This window comes from Phyllostomus discolor, chromosome 10, assembly GCF_004126475.2.
Source record: "Phyllostomus discolor isolate MPI-MPIP mPhyDis1 chromosome 10, mPhyDis1.pri.v3, whole genome shotgun sequence".
Lineage (NCBI taxonomy): Eukaryota > Metazoa > Chordata > Mammalia > Chiroptera > Phyllostomidae > Phyllostomus > Phyllostomus discolor.
This window is the reverse complement of record NC_040912.2, coordinates 49,252,727-49,268,810: the sequence shown is the minus strand read 5'-3', so window position 1 is coordinate 49,268,810 and position 16,084 is coordinate 49,252,727. Positions and strand designations below refer to the sequence as shown.

General features: G+C 36.3%; 1 protein-coding gene across 1 annotated transcript in view; it reads right to left on the bottom strand.

The window, feature by feature from the left end:
• The window catches only part of PRKAR2B (protein kinase cAMP-dependent type II regulatory subunit beta), a 117,108-nt gene that overhangs the window by 16,032 nt on the left and 84,992 nt on the right, over positions 1–16,084 (bottom strand). Inside the window, exons 3-5 of the mRNA XM_028525437.2 lie at positions 14,001–14,053; positions 10,587–10,670; positions 1,098–1,204 (exon numbers count right to left, since the gene is read on the bottom strand). Of these exons, the coding sequence (XP_028381238.1) occupies positions 1,098–1,204; positions 10,587–10,670; positions 14,001–14,053 (244 nt within the window). The remainder of the gene's footprint in view (positions 1–1,097; positions 1,205–10,586; positions 10,671–14,000; positions 14,054–16,084) is intronic.

The window sequence follows — 16,084 nt, the reverse complement described above, 5'->3', positions numbered from 1 at the left end:
ATGAATTTCTGAGGCACTTCACTGATGGAAGTGGTATATGATATAAAAACCATGACTGTAACTTACATATGAGATAACTGGTTCTATTCTGTTCTAAAATCAGAGTGCACTATGGCCCTGGATACTGCCTTGGCAACAGCTCTGCAGGCACCAGGGTATTTGGGATGAAGGATTGGAGGAATCAGTGGAAACCCTTGATGCAGAGAGCGCACGCTGCTGATTTATGCAAGATACCACCCACAGAGCGAAGATCAAGAAACGAGGACTAAGCAGACAGATGGGGAGTAATTTTCCACAAGCCTTCTGAGTTGAACACAGCTCTACCCACAGCAGCAAATGTAATCCAATAAATCAGGGTAGGGATACCAATTGTCTCATAAATACTTCAACATCACTTTACAACGTGAAGAAATACTCAGTTCAGACTGCTCCCCTATCACAACTTTGGGTCTCTCACCTAATTACCAGTAAAAAGCATACTTAATGCACAAAGTCTTATTAAGCACAACTTGAAGTTTTCTGAAATTAGATTTTTCAATGCCATCTTATTTTAGTAAAATAATTTATAGAGTTCTTAAAAGGCAAACAAAATAATGCATAAGCAACTTCTGAAGGACAAACTACTACTAGACTGACTACATGATGCTGAAGAAGTGGGGATGAGACTTTCTGCCTTATACCCCCTTTGACTTTTTAAACCACAAGCACGTTTTACTTTATAGCTAATAAAAAATGTAACAGATTGAGTTTACTGTGATTCAGTATCTCAGGTGCTGTATTATGCTTCTAATTCTCACTATAATAGGCACCAATTACATACTAACTACCTGTCAAACAAGTTAACAAATGGGAAGGGTCACAGTAAGCAACTGAGATGTATAGATTAAAATAAAAATCATCAGTTCTTTTATAAACTGTGCCTCTTTTCATGATCCAGTATGATTTCACCGCATGTATTCATAGCAGGTTTAGTGTCTATTATGTAGTAATACGAGTAAAGAAGCAATAGCAATTATATATTAAATTGCTACCATTATAACCATTGAGATTTTACCCAAAAGGTTTGTTACATTTTAGTGAAGCTATGCAAAACTTACCTATCGATTACGTAAAAGTTGTCACCATCATCACCTTGATCAATTACATGTTCCCCTTCTTTGACTAATTTTTCAAACATGGCATCTAATACTTGAGACATCTGCTCCTATATTTAAAAAAAAAGGATATAATCTATATGTTATCTAGAACATGTTTTCTTAAGTAACCATAATTAGCTTTATGTTTCTGTGAGCAAGTGCAAATAAATGGAATATCATGCTATTAAGTCCTATCAAAAAAATACATAGCAATCTTTCTGACCACATATAAATGAGATGATTATATATTTACCCTCATATTCAGTATCTAAATGGATTCTAATTCATCTGTTTCAGAGTATTTGCATTTAGCACCACTTTAACATGAAAAATTAGCCATCAAACCACATATACCTTGTGAAATATAATCATAACTAAAATGACCAGGTTAAGTAAAGAACTACTGCAAATATCTTTTTAAAAATCTGTTTTTAAAACTTCCCTATATTAGTCATCACTAGAATTTATATGAAGATTACTTAAATACTTGGTGAATTTAAATCGTGACTCCAGTCCTTTTTGGTTTAGCACACACACACAAAAAAGCAAAATAAAAAATGACTGTGGCAAATATTCTATCACTGTTTTTTCTCACTAAGGTTCTTTTCAAGAAACAACCATTTACCTCTTGAGAGAAGGTTTATTAAAACTGAAGCCAGAAACATCAAATCTAATATTCAGAAACTACTTAAATTATATAAACATTTTATTCTCCTAACAGGTAGTTTAACAAGGCTTACAAATAAACTTCAGCCAGTGAGAATAAACTAGGAAGTAAAAGAAATCCACACACAATTCAAAGGGCTTTGAATACACAAAACAAATGGACACAGAAAAATAGTATGATGCATAGTAATAGAAAAGTCAAAAGATTTAAGAGGGTTATTTGCTTTGCCACTTATTAGCTGTGAATATTTTATCAAGTTATTTTCAATGGGTATTAAAAGGGTACAACACTAACTTGCCCATGCCAAAATACATTAGTATTACAAGTTAAGGAGCTGAAGATAGACTGTGGGGGTAGTGAGGAAAATATAAGTAGAGAACACTGGTTAAAAAACAAGATGCTCTGTCCCTGCCGATATGGCTTAGTTGGTTCGGTGTCGTTCCACAAAACCAAAAGAAAGGTAGATGGTTCTATCCTGGTTGGGGACATGCCTGGGTATGGTTTCAGTTTGGTTCCAGCTGGAGGTCAGGGTGCTTATGGAAGGCAACCAATAGATGCCTCTCTCACATTGATGTTTCCCTTTCTCTCTCCCTCTTCCCCTCTCTCTAAAATCAAAATTAGTTTTTTTTTTTTAAAAGATGCTCTGGATCAAGAGCAAGAACAGAACATACATGACTCTTTTTGAACATTTCATAGGAAATATAAGGTATGAATACACACAATATAGAAGAGGAAATGGATGGAGGTGACATTTCTAGAACACAGGTGGCTACTGGATTTTACTGTGTATTATGCACACCCACAGTTTTGTATGCATTATAACATGGGATTACGCCCATTATATCCATAGTATGCATTCCTTATACCCAGGTATAATGCACATGATTATTTTTCCCTCAAACATTTGAGCAAAAAGTGCGCATTCTACATGACAAAATACAGTAAATGGAAGGTGTCCAACACGATCAAAGACTGAAAGCCCCACCCTAACATGACTTGTAAACTTGATCTGTAAAGCTTCCAGGAAAAAGAGGGAAGGAACTCTTAAAAACACAAAAGGATTTTCCACTTCTTTCAAAGCAAAAAGAAGTGCAAATTAAAACTGAAGTAAGATACCTTTTTCACCAGTCAGATTAAAAAAAAATAAACATTTAGATTTAAGTGTTGGAGATGGTGTGGGAAAGAGGTCTCCTCACACAGACTGCTAAAGTGAAAGAAACTAGAGAGTAATCTGTCAATATCTGATAAAGTTCCAAATACACATACCTTTCACCTCAATATTCTTTTTCTAGGAGGATAGTATATAGATATTTGCGAAATGACATGTGCACAGGCATTTTTCATTGCAGCATCATATAGCAAAACAAATGGAAACCAACTAACGTCTACCTACAGGGCACTGGATAAATAAATTTGGTATATCTATTCACTGAAAAGCTATGTAGCTGTAAGAATGTGGTATTTAAGACATCTACCTTTCCTTGGAGTAACTGAGAACACTCAAGGGTAATCAGGAAATCTGAAAACCTGCCACAGGGGAATAGTTCAAGGAACTGGAGGCATTTAGGTAAGAAAAGACCTGCATGTGGTCACACTGATGATGTCAGTGATGCTAGAGGCCACAAGCAGGACTGCGGGGTCGAAGTGTCATGGAGACTTTGGCATAATGTAAAAACTTGTCCAAGAATGAGAGCTGTCTATCAGTGGCACTGGACCCCTTGCACAGAGATCAGCTCCTTGTCACTCAACACAATGTTCAAGGCTGGCTTTCCATCTTCTACATGCCATGAAAGGGCCCGGCATTTCTCAAATTGTGTTTTGTGGAACCCAGGGCTTTTCTGGAGGCGCTTCAGGGATTAATTCTGTAAATAGTTGATTTAATTGCATCCTTAAAGTGTATTTTAGCCATTAAATGTTATAATGGAAATCAAAATGCTCAGCTGGATTAAATATACAAAATTTTTACAAAGTGAAATTTTACACAACATAAAATGAAAAGCCATTTTAAAGTGAACAATATTCAGTGGCCACAAAGTTGTACAACCATCACATCTATCTAGTTTCAAAACAGTTTTCATTGCCCTAAAATGAACACCTGTACCCACTGAGCAGTCATTTGCCATTCTACCCTGCACCCCATCCTACCCACTGGCTATGCTAATCCATTTTCTGTTTCTATAGAGTTACTCATTCTGGATGTTTCATATAATAGGGTCCTATAGTATGTGATCTTTTGTGTCTGATTTATTTCACTGAGCATAAAGGTTTTGTGGTTCACCCCTGTTACAGCATTACTTCATTTGTTTTTAGGGATACATACTATTTGTTCCAAAATTTGCTTATCCATTCATCTGCCAATGAATACTTGGGTTCATAGTGAATAATGTGGCTATGAACATTCATATACAAATGTTTGTTTGAATATCTGTGTTTTAATTCTTTTGGGTCTATGACTAGGAGTAGAATTTGCTGAGTTACATGTTTAATTTTGGAGAAACCACCAAACTGTTTTCCACAGTGCCTGAACCATTTTACTTTCTCATCAGAAATGTATTAAGGTTCCAATTTTCTCATGCCCTCACCAACACTTATTTTCCTTTTTTTTTTTAATTATAGCCACCCCACTGCGGGTGAAGTGGATTTTTTTTAATCATTACAAGAGGATATGTTTATTGATTTGAGAGAGAGAAACATCCATCAGCTGCCTCCAGTACACATCTGACCAGGAATCAAACCCACAACCTAGGTACATTCCCTGACTGGGAATCAAACCTGCAAACTTTCTGATGTACAGACAACACTCCAACCAACGGAGCCACCCAGCCAGGGTGCAGGTGAAGTGGTTTTGATGCATTACCCTAATGACTAACCATGTTGAAAATTTTTCATGTGCTCATTGATTATTTGTATATCTTCTTTGGAGAAATGTCTATTCCAGTACTTTGCCCATTTTTAAGTTGGGTTGTTTGTCTTTTTGTTGCTGAATAGTAAGAGCTCTTTACATATTCTGGATACTAGGCCTTATCATACATATTATTTACAATATTTTCTCCCATTCTGTAAGTTATCTTTTCATTTTTTTGATGATGTCCTTTAATGCACAATTTTTTGTATTTTCTTTTTTTATGGAGTCCAATTACAGTGTTACCCCTGTTCTCACTGTTAATTACTTCCAAAACTCATGACAAGTGCCGAAACAAATACTGAATGATGAAACATTTTCTCTTGTGGGGTGGCATAGACTCATACAAGTTCTGGCAACCACCATGAGTCCTGAGCAAGTGCCAAGTGTGGAAACATTTTTTCCCCGTCAAAATGTGATGAGTACAGGGGTTAACAAGTTCTGAAGCCAACAAGTAACAAGGTCTGACTGTAATCTTTTTTCTTTTCTTATTCCTGTTTTTAGCATCTAATAACCCACTGTTAAATCCAAGGTCAAGAATACCTCTCTGTTCTCTTCTAAGAGAACTAAAACTATAAAGTTTTAGAGTTTACAGTTAGGTCTTTGATCCACTTTGAGTTAATTTTTTTACATGGTATGAAGTAGGAGGCCAAGTCTGTTATTTTGTGTGTAGATATCTTGTTGTCCTAGCACCATTTGTTGAAGTGACTATTCTTTCCCGTTGAATGGCCTTAGAATTCTTTTTTTTCTTAAGATTTTATTTATTTATATTTTTTTTAGAGAGGGAAGGGAGAGAGAAAGAGAAATCAATGTGCGGTTGCTGGGGGCCGTGGCCTGCAACCCAGGCATTGTGCCCTGACTGGGAATCGAACCTGCGACATTTTGGTTCGCAGCCCTCACTCAATCCACTGAGCTACACCAGCCAGGGGCCTTAGCATTCTTGTTGAAATCAAATAGCCATAGATACACAGATTTATTTCTAGACTCCACTGTATCCCATGTTCTCTGTCTATCCCTATGCCAGTAACACATTGTTTTGATTACTGTAGCTATGCAGTAACAGCTTTGAAACTGGCCAGTGTGAGTCTTCCAACTTGCTCTTCTTTTTCAATATTATTTTGCTATTGAAGCCTCCCTATTATATACAATTTTAAATCATACATTAGACAATAGCAAAATGTTAGTTTTCATGATTAAGCTTTATAGCATATTACCTTTAACTTTTACAAATAAATTAATAGTGATAAAAATAATTTTAAAAAGATTATGGAATCTCCATGAGTACAGACATGGTGTTAAGTAAAAAAAAGAACTGGGCACAGCACTGTGTAGAATTTGCTGCCAAAATTTTTAAAAGTTCGTACTTGTATATACATAGCATAATCCTGGAAAATACACATGATAATGCTAAAAGAACTTGGCTCCTGAGAAACTGGGTTGCTGGGAGACAGGAATGAAAGGGAGATTTCCTTTCACTGACTACTCTTTTGTTGTTTTAGAATTTTATTCTTTTTTTTTTTTAATTTTTGTAAATTGTACATGTATACTGATTTACCATTTTTAATTAATTAAAAAACCAAACTCTCCATTTATACAGAGAACATAATACTGAATCTTCATGTGAATTAAGAAAGACTTTTGGGAGAACAATGGTGATGGGTTCATAGGAAGTGGTTTTCACCCCTGCCCTGGGTCTCTGTGTGAGCCCTGGCACCTCTTTGTGAAACAGCAGCCAGGCCTGAAGATGATGCCAATGTGGCAGAGCAAAACAGTGCTTTCTTGGTATGGTGCTAATTGACCCCACAGGGGCCATTTTACCGAAATGAGTTCATGAACCAGGCAACATATGGTCACCTATTAAAATTATGACATTGGATTACATGGCTTACTAATACTTTGTTTTGCTTACTGTTTATATTTCAACTCTTTTAGGACAAATGGAGGGGGAATATCACCTTTATTGATTAGCTCTGGCTGTAAATGTCAAATGTAGACAAAGATGAAAAACAGTGCTATAATAAGTATTTTTGCTATCTTTCAATTAGCTGCATTTAAAAATATTATAATGCTTAAGAATTCATACATGGATATATTAAAAACTAATTCCTGATAAAATACAGAACAAATATTTCTTCTAGAACTTCTCTATGTGACAGGTGTCTGTTCCAGTCAATCAAAATGTAATTTCCCCATAATTATACACAGAGTGAGAACAACTTAGGAAATGTTCAACATACAGGGCCTTATCAAAATGACTGACAACTGCTATAGGAAATCCCTATCTTATTCTCCTACAGAATGCAGTTAGGAGACTAAGCTCAGTTAAAGGGCTCTGACTCACTTAAAAATAACAATTTACTCTTCATTAATGAAAGAGCCTAGCATATAGCTTAGGAAAATTACTTCAGTTTGCCTCATAGTAGAAATACTTCAGAAGAAAAATGGCCTACTGAGTCGAGCATTAAAATATTCATGAAAAGATTATCTTCAAAGAGATTAATAATTATAAATGCTGCGCTCAATGTATGAATATTACAACACTGCAAGGAAAAATGCTGTGAGGCCTAGGAGGTGCAAGCTTTTCAAGATAAACAATGACTTCAGGAAATTCAAATGAGATAATAGACACAAAGCCAAGATTATTATTCTTGTCAGTCAGTGATTACTGCTTCCTTTTCCTCTGTCAAGTTTTCCCATTTCAGGAAAATGTACCACCTCACCGTCATTCCGGCTAGACACTGGGAGTCATCCTAGATTCTTTCTGTTGGGTTCCAATTCATTCAACCACCAAGTACCAACCTCTGCTAATCCTAAATATTTTGTGAAGCCATCCCTCTCCCCTTCTTTCCCTAGTTGGGCCCATTTCTTTTCCCTGGATCACAGATGGCACTGCTTCCTCACTGAGCTCCGTTCCTCTGTGCTTGCTCTATCACTCTCCCTCTGGTCTTTAACTCGACCACAGTGACCCTGTAGACACATCTGATTGCTACATTCTCTGCTTGAAGTGTTTCAGCTGTGCCTACCCACTGCTTACAGCATGCATCCCACGCTATAGCGAGGCATTCCAGAATGCTCAGAGAATGCACATCTTAACTCCCACCACTGGATGTCTTCCACTTTAGGCTGCAGTGATAACACTCTGTACTTTTGTTCAACTGGCAGCTTCCTACTCACCTTTGGAGGTGGCCTCTCCAGCCTCTTGATTCCTCAAGTGAGGATCAGAGACCCTCCTTCTCTCTTAGTGCCCTGACCATATTACAGTATGTATCATGTTTTACCCAACTGCTTTATATGTACATTTGAGTCCCTCATCAAATTTAAGTTCCAAGAGGACAATAACCATGTCTAAGTATTTTTGTGGCCTCCAACACTTTAGACAGGACTTGGAACACAGTGGGTAGCCAAGGAACTGAGCTGAAAAGAGCTCCTGCATAACAAGCAGATTATAGGAGGTGAATGTGTAATTCAATTTAAATGCATTTGGGTTATTGTTAAAATGTATACCATAGAAAACTAGAGAGCTACTTGAAATACAAGCTTAATCCAAAATCTTCAATCAACCAAGTTTGAGGATAAAGTTCTTATTACAGGTTGTAATTTACTGAGAAAAATTAACTTTTACTTATTTATATTCTGCATCTTTCCTAGAAGGGAAAGTGAGATGGTGGGGAAATAAGTCAAGATGCTTTGAGCTCTAACTCAGTGAAAGATCTCTTGGAAACAACTATGCAAGTAATATTTGCTCCTCCCTATAAAAACATTCAATAATGGTAATTCATGAATTAGTAGTTTCATGAACTTTTTCTTTGTTAAAAAAATACATATACTGAAGACCTTCAAAAAAGCAGCAAAAGAAGACTAAAAAAATTCCCATATTTATAAAAATAATCAGTTCAAGCAAAGATGCCCCTTGCCAGAATATACTAGCAAAAGTTTTTTTAAACTGCTTTCAGTGCAACCAAGTATTAACAATGCTTTAAAAAAGTTAGGGTTGAAATGGCAAAAAAAAAATAATAATTTAGAGTATGAACTAGAATAGGCAGCTATTTCCCCCATGCCTATCTGTCACTTAGTGCATAAACACCAGGCTATCATTGCTTAGTCACTGCAGAAGCATTAAAATACTGGTTCAAATTCACAGGGAAATATGCAAACAAAATTACATATGGTAGCACCAAAATACTGAGCTAGAGCATTTTCACGTCTAGCTCTACTCCTTGCTACTGAAGTGTACTGTTGTGGGTAGGAGCATCAACATCACCAGGGAGCTTGTGAGAAAAGCAGGCTCTCCAGCTCACTGCAGTCCTGTGGAACATGAATCTGTATTTTTAACAACATCCCCTGATGGTATACAGGCATATTAAAGTTTCAGAATCACTGTTTTTGGTGACCTCTGAAATTTCTAGTTGAAAAATAGAGAATTTCTCTGGGTGAAGCCTATACCAATGGGTAAAACTGAGGATTAATGGTGTAGCTGTCTTCTCTATGTACCTAGAGTGGGAGTTACAGTAAATTCTAAATTCATTTAATCCCACTACCAAAATTATCACCTTATACACACACACACACACACACACACAATTGTATCTTTACACTAATAATCTGGACTCTTACTGGTGGGAGATTATAAGTGATCACACAGTTTAGTGTCTTCTATTTCACAGAATCATTACTACTCTAAATAAATGAGATTTGGGATTATTTAGAAGCCCACCAAAATTTCACAAATGCCCTTTAGTCTATCATTCCACTATTTAAAACAACAGGGGAAATTTTCCATTTGTAAATTAAATTCTTAAATTTTCTCTCTTAATTCCATTTCTTAGTCTTCCATTATTAGAGAACTGCATTCTTCATAGCTCCTAATTCTGCCCACCAGGGATAATTCTGGAGGACCAGGATCAAACTGGACAAAACTTGTAATGTATGGTCCTAAAATAAGATCTCCAAGGTCACAAAATGTAATCCATGTTCCTAGAACATGATACCAACATAAATGGCATTAGAAACACAGAAGCTTTATTTCAGTTTGGGAGCAGACCCAGGGTAGAAGACTCGGTATAATGTAGTACCCTCCTCTTTATAAAACAGGCCTTTACGAGAAAACTTCGTCTTTAAAAGCACGGGTCTAGATTTAACGTTTTCTTCTCTAGGGCATCAATCTGGAAACTAAGATGTTGAGTTTGACCAGAAAAGGTCGAGGTAAGTCACAAAAGTTAACTCAGTTTTCACATATGAAATACAGCAGCAGGGTTTTCCTCCCAAATGACCACACAGCAACAGTTGTGATGGTGGAAGCAGAACCAGGCAAAATCTGAGTGGCGTGCTCACTCATACTGAAAGGGTACTCTAGAAATACATCCCAAACCAAAGACTAGAGATTTTGAAATCCTTACAAAGAACAAAAAAAACCCCCACTACATTTAGAGCTAAGTAAAATGTTATTTTTAAAGTATGTGTTAGGAGTTACACATGAGAATATAGTTACTATTACCAGCTGGTGAGAGAGGCAATTCACAAAGGGCCCTGCACATGCCTGCATGTTCCAGCTGGGTGTAGAGACAATGCAAGGTCCTAACTTCTCTTCAGCTGGGCCATTTCTCAGGGCTGTTTGTAGCTAGTAACTTTGAGGGATGAGATAATGTCTTCCCCCAGACAAACAGCAGGCCTGCTTACTCCTTGTTCTAACAGCAGTGACCTCCCAAGCTCAGTACAAACATTCCTCCCCTATATTACAACCCACTGCACATGCAGGCACCCACAATAGGGCCATTACACAACAGGGTGATGTGAGCTAGTAAAGAGAATGAATCCCAAGACTCTGCACAGTTTTTCACACTACTACTGCAGAAACCATTTCTATCACTGAGATTTATCTTACCGGATCCAGGTTCTTAAACAGCAAGATGTCTTTGCAAGCCTCTTGCAATCGATTCCTTTGATCATCCGTTTTTGGATGTATAATCTAAAACACCAAATAAACCAACAAATAATTAGTCTATTCTTATTTATAAGGGATAAAATTTCCTAGTAGGATGTTAGAAGGAAGAACTGAGAGTGCTAAGGTTGCTTTAGGCAATTAGATACCTATCAGCCTACTAAGTAGGAGAAAATAATATAATCTGTCTCAAGGAGTGGGTGTACATTGATTAATACAGCACTTCAATGTTTTTCTTTATTAGTTTTTCAATTATACTTGCCATTCAATATTATATTACATTAGTTTCAGGTATACAACAAAGTGGGTAGACACTTGTACAATTTATGAAGTGATTTCCCCCATAAGTCTATAAAAATACTATATATAGTACCCACATGGCACCATAGTTATTACAATATTATTGACTATATTCTCTATATTGTACTTTAGATCTCCCTGACTATTTTGTAACTACCAATTTGTACTTCTTACTCCCTTCTCCTTTTCCACCCAGCCCTGCAACCCCTCGCTTATCTGCAACTATCAGTTTGTTCTGTTATCTCTGAGTCTTTGCCTATTTAGTTTATTCATTTACTTTGTTCTTTAGATTCCACATTTAAGTGAAATCATATGGTACTTGTTTTTCTCTATCTGAATTATTTCATTTAGCATAATACCCTCTAGGTCCTTTCATGTTGTTGCAAATGGTAAGATTTCATTCCTTTTTATGGCCAAGTAGTATTCCATTGTAGATACAGGGTGGGGGAAAAGTAGGTTTACAGTTGTTTGTATGGAAAAATAATACAATATTTAATAAATAATACAAGAATAAACTCTTGTGTTTCATGTACTCACTGTAAACCTAGCTCTCCCCACCCTGTACATACCACATATTCTTTATCCAATATTGATAGACACTTAGGTTGCTTACATATCTTAGCTATTTTAAATAGTGCTACAGTGAATACAGGGCTGCATGTATCTTTTCAAATTAGTGTTTTGGACAGCACTTCAATGTTTTTGAAAGGAGTGTTTCCCCCAGGTTAGCAAGTTACACTTTGTAAAAGGTCTGCAATGGTCTAATTGCTACAGACACTCAAGCCCCCAGCTGGTGGGAACACAGAACAGGATAACAGGTGACAACAGATACACTAAAAATCTAGAGACTTCCTTTATTCTGTTTAATACACTCTCTATATTCTTACTCAGAATATAATACAGTCTCTAGAAACAAGTAAATTCTTACATGTACAGTACGGTAGATATTAAATACATTTTTATGTAACCTGTATGTAAATACCTCCCCAGGGAGCAACTCTCCAAAGGGAGGGAGCAATTGTGCCATGCCACACCAAGAATGTGGATTTGAGAACAAATGAATCCAGCAGTCCTGGTGTGCTCACTTTAGAATGAGCTCCAAGAAAACCAGCATCCTATATTCTTACCAAACTCTCATTCCAGGAAGGTAAAGAACAAACAGAATGCTCTGTGAAAGTGTGGCCTGCCAACTCTCCAGAGTCCCTCTAAATTAGAGAAGGCAAAACTGACTTGGACCAAATGGTCTATTTTTTTCATGAACACTGGTAGTTTGTAACTTTTATAAAACAAGTTAGGCAAAAGACAATCCTAAAAGCAGCAGGCAACAAGTTGATCTCTTGGAAACCTACAAACCACCTTTCCCTATTCTGATGTTCACTCTAAGAGTGAGCGTGGGAGATAATAAGCTGGAGCCTCTCCTCTTCAGCCAGCTAGCCCCACCACCAGAGCAACGAGAATCCAGCCGCGGTGAGTTCTATGCCCATGAATATATCAGAACTTAAAATGGGAAATAAAAATCAGTATTTCAACCCATCTCAGATGGCTAAATATTAACGAAAATCATAAGGCCAATAAGAATCAAGGAAATTTACCATATATGTATACCACTTATGTGTGTACTATTTAAGGGTAAGACATATGCAAACTTTTGTTCACTAATCAATATTCATCTCAAACTAGATTCTAAGGTGACACATGAACACAGAAAAAACAGATTTGGTGACTACTAACTCATTGTGTACAAGACACTTGTAAAATGTGGGTATTCACTAAATCATGCCAACCAAAATTCACTTCTTCCTACTTTAAGCAAGGAAGGCTAACTAACAGCACAAAACAAAAAGTTATTTCTCACTTCATGAAATTCATCAAGACCTTCAAGCTAAAGCATTCTTAAATGTTTACCTGCTGAGAAGCTCTATCCTTAGAGAGAAAAAGTTGGGGATATCAGGTCACCATTGTTGAAATAACTTTCTAGGTCCAAGTTGGAGCCGCTCCCACCTGGGGTGCCACATTGGCAAACCAAAACTTTGATAACTTTTGTGTACCCGGAAATGCTCTGCTTCACCAGAAACATGATATATCCAGTCAACCAATCCTCAAGTTAAGCCAACTGCCGTCTCTAAACTAATTTACTTGTTCCTTACTTTCTACCTGCCCTCCCCAACCCTGGTGTTAGGAATCTCCACAGTAGGGAGGGAAATGGGAGTTCCTTGAAGATCTTCTGGTCATATAAGCCTCCTCATCTTGTTACCATTGGATTTTACATATATTTCAGGGAGCTTAATGAAGCAATGACTTAGGGATGCAATATCTGGTTTTCCATATTAAACTCAATTTTACAGAAGTATTTTTGAGAGCTACAGAAATACACTTTTGTTTATATTTTTAAAGGCCAAATAGAAAAGGGGGACTTTTGTAAAATATGTACTAAAAAAAAGGGTAAATTATTGCTTCCATTTCCAAGCACAGTGACCTCTTTATTTAGTTTACTTTTTACTAAATAAGTAACAGGAAATCGGCACTAAACAACACAGCTGAAAAATTTGCTTCCAACCAAACTGAACAAATTTTTACAAAAACACTAGGACCTCTAAAATCTCAGTTTCTGAGGAAACTATTAAGACTCATAAAAAATATCAACTGCTGTACTGACACTTTAGATGTCATTTTACCAGGATTTTTTTGTTTGTTTCAGAGTAAGCTTCAGTTATCACAAATTAGTAGGAGCAGCAGGCTCTTCCCCATATTGTTCTTTACTAGAAATACTAAGAAAAATAAAGTGTCATTATGAGGAAGCTGTATTTTTGCAAAAGAAATAAAACCACAACTGCAGTGAGGTTTTATATTTACCTTTCCTTTAGCCAAAGAGAGAGACCGGATAAAAGTAATTCTACAGAGATTGAAGGAGAAGTAAACTATCAGAGATAAAACTGGGGAAAGAAATAGTCAAAGTAATTCCATTAAACTATGTGCCTGTTAACACCTTTTCTATTATTATTTTCCTTACCCAATATAGGAGTAATTTAAAATTAATTTATTCAGTAAATTACATACCCTGGACTCTGCATCATCTTCTTCTTCATCAGGATTATAAGCTTCTGCACAAACTATAAAAATAAAAATGAGTAAAGATTCTTTCATCAAGAAAAATACTATAATAATTACATCTTTAAAAAATTAATAAACAAAAAGCGTACTATTGTGTAAAAACCATTAATTCACCTCATCCAGGACAAGCAGTCCACCCCCAAACCGATTTCCTCTTGCAGTACGTATGGAATTTATTAAAACACAAAGCTGTACTTTAAGACACTGACAACTGCTGTTTGCTTTCTCTTATTCAGAGAAACATAGCTTAACCTCTGCCAACTTCATTTCCAAGCTATAGAAATGTATAAGATCTAAAAGTTACCTAAAAGAACAGACAGCAAAAAAAAAGTTTAAGTCTGCTATGAAATGATTGATTTAATTATATAGTCAGGAGTGACTTTCATAAATTATGTATAACCCAATCTTCTAGGAACAAATACTACTATTAACATTTTGTATATTCCTATCCAGTCTTTATTCTTTGAATTGAGTTCATACTGCATATGCAATTTTAAAACCTCCTTTTTTCATTTAACACTGTAAAAAATTTACATGCTAATAGAAACGTTTTGTAAATAATGTTTTAAGGACTGATGATTACTTATCATAAGCTATAATTAACCATTCCCCTAATGCTAGACACTTAGCCTGGCTTCTATTAAAACAACCTTTCAATAAACATCTTCATGCAGAAATGTATGTCTACACTTCAAATTATGCTGTAAGAAATTATTCTCAAATGTTATTTTGAGGGGTAGGTTAAAAGATACAATTTTTAAGACATACCACCAAAAGAGAGTGTACCTATTTACTGTCCTATGGAGAATGTATAAGACAACTCCTCTAAACTGTACAAAATCTTTCCCAATTTAGATAAAAAAGGGATTTAAAACTTTAAAAGTTATTGCTGACCTTGAACAAATTTCAAATGTTTATAAGCTGACTATACTTCCTCCTTTGTCCTTATGTATAAGGAATTTATGTATGTATTTGGTTTTCTTTTTGACTCATACCAATTTCTTAATACTACTGTGTCATATTTCTCACAATCATCTTATCCCGTTTGCTTTTTAACTATAATTACAAAGATTTTATAGATATGCATATTTATATATTTTTAATGTAGTGATACCAAGGAAGAAAATTCCCCAATATGATTTAAATTAAAATGTTAAACATCACAAAACTACCACTGGTTCTGAGCTTGAAAATCCCATCTTAATTTGCAAGTCTAATTTGCAAGCTCCGTTACTTCTTTCAGTTCTTTTAAAAATTATTTTATTGTTCCATTACAGTTTTCTGTATTTTCTCCCCACCCCTCCCTCCACCCCCTCCAAACCCACCTTTCTCCCTTGCTTCCACCCTCCTCCTTGGTTTTGTCCATGTGTCCTTTACAGTAGTTCCTGAAAACCCTTCTCCCCACTCTCCCCTCCCTGCTCCCATGGTTTATAGTTTCAATGTAATCCCTATTAAAGTACCCATGACATATTTCACAGATATATTTAACAAACATTTCAGAAATTTATATGGAACCATAATGACCCTGTATAGCTGCAGTAATTTTGAGAAAGAACAACAAAGCAGGAGGGATCATAATACCCGATACCAAACTGTATTACAAGGTCATTGTAATCAAAACAACCTGGTCCTAGCATAAAAACAGGCACATAGACCTATGGAACAAAACAGAGAGCCCAAAAATAAACCCGTCTCTACAGTCCTTTCCATTTTTTTTAAGGCAGGTCTTTTTATTGATACATTACCCTCTAGCCCGTATGAATTCTGCCATAGATACAGAAATTTAAAGAACAGAGGATAGATAAAAGGCTGCTGACAAAATGTCTTTCCGAGGGCCTCCAATGGAATCAAGAATATGTCATCATTAAGAATAGTGTCAAGAGCCCTGGCTGGTGTAGCTCAGTGGATTGAGCACAAGCTGCAAACCAAAGCATTGCAGGTTCGATTCCCAGCCAGGGCACATGCCTGGGTTGCAGGTCACATCCCCAGTGGGGGCCACGTGAGAGGCAACCACACACTGGGGTGTGTGT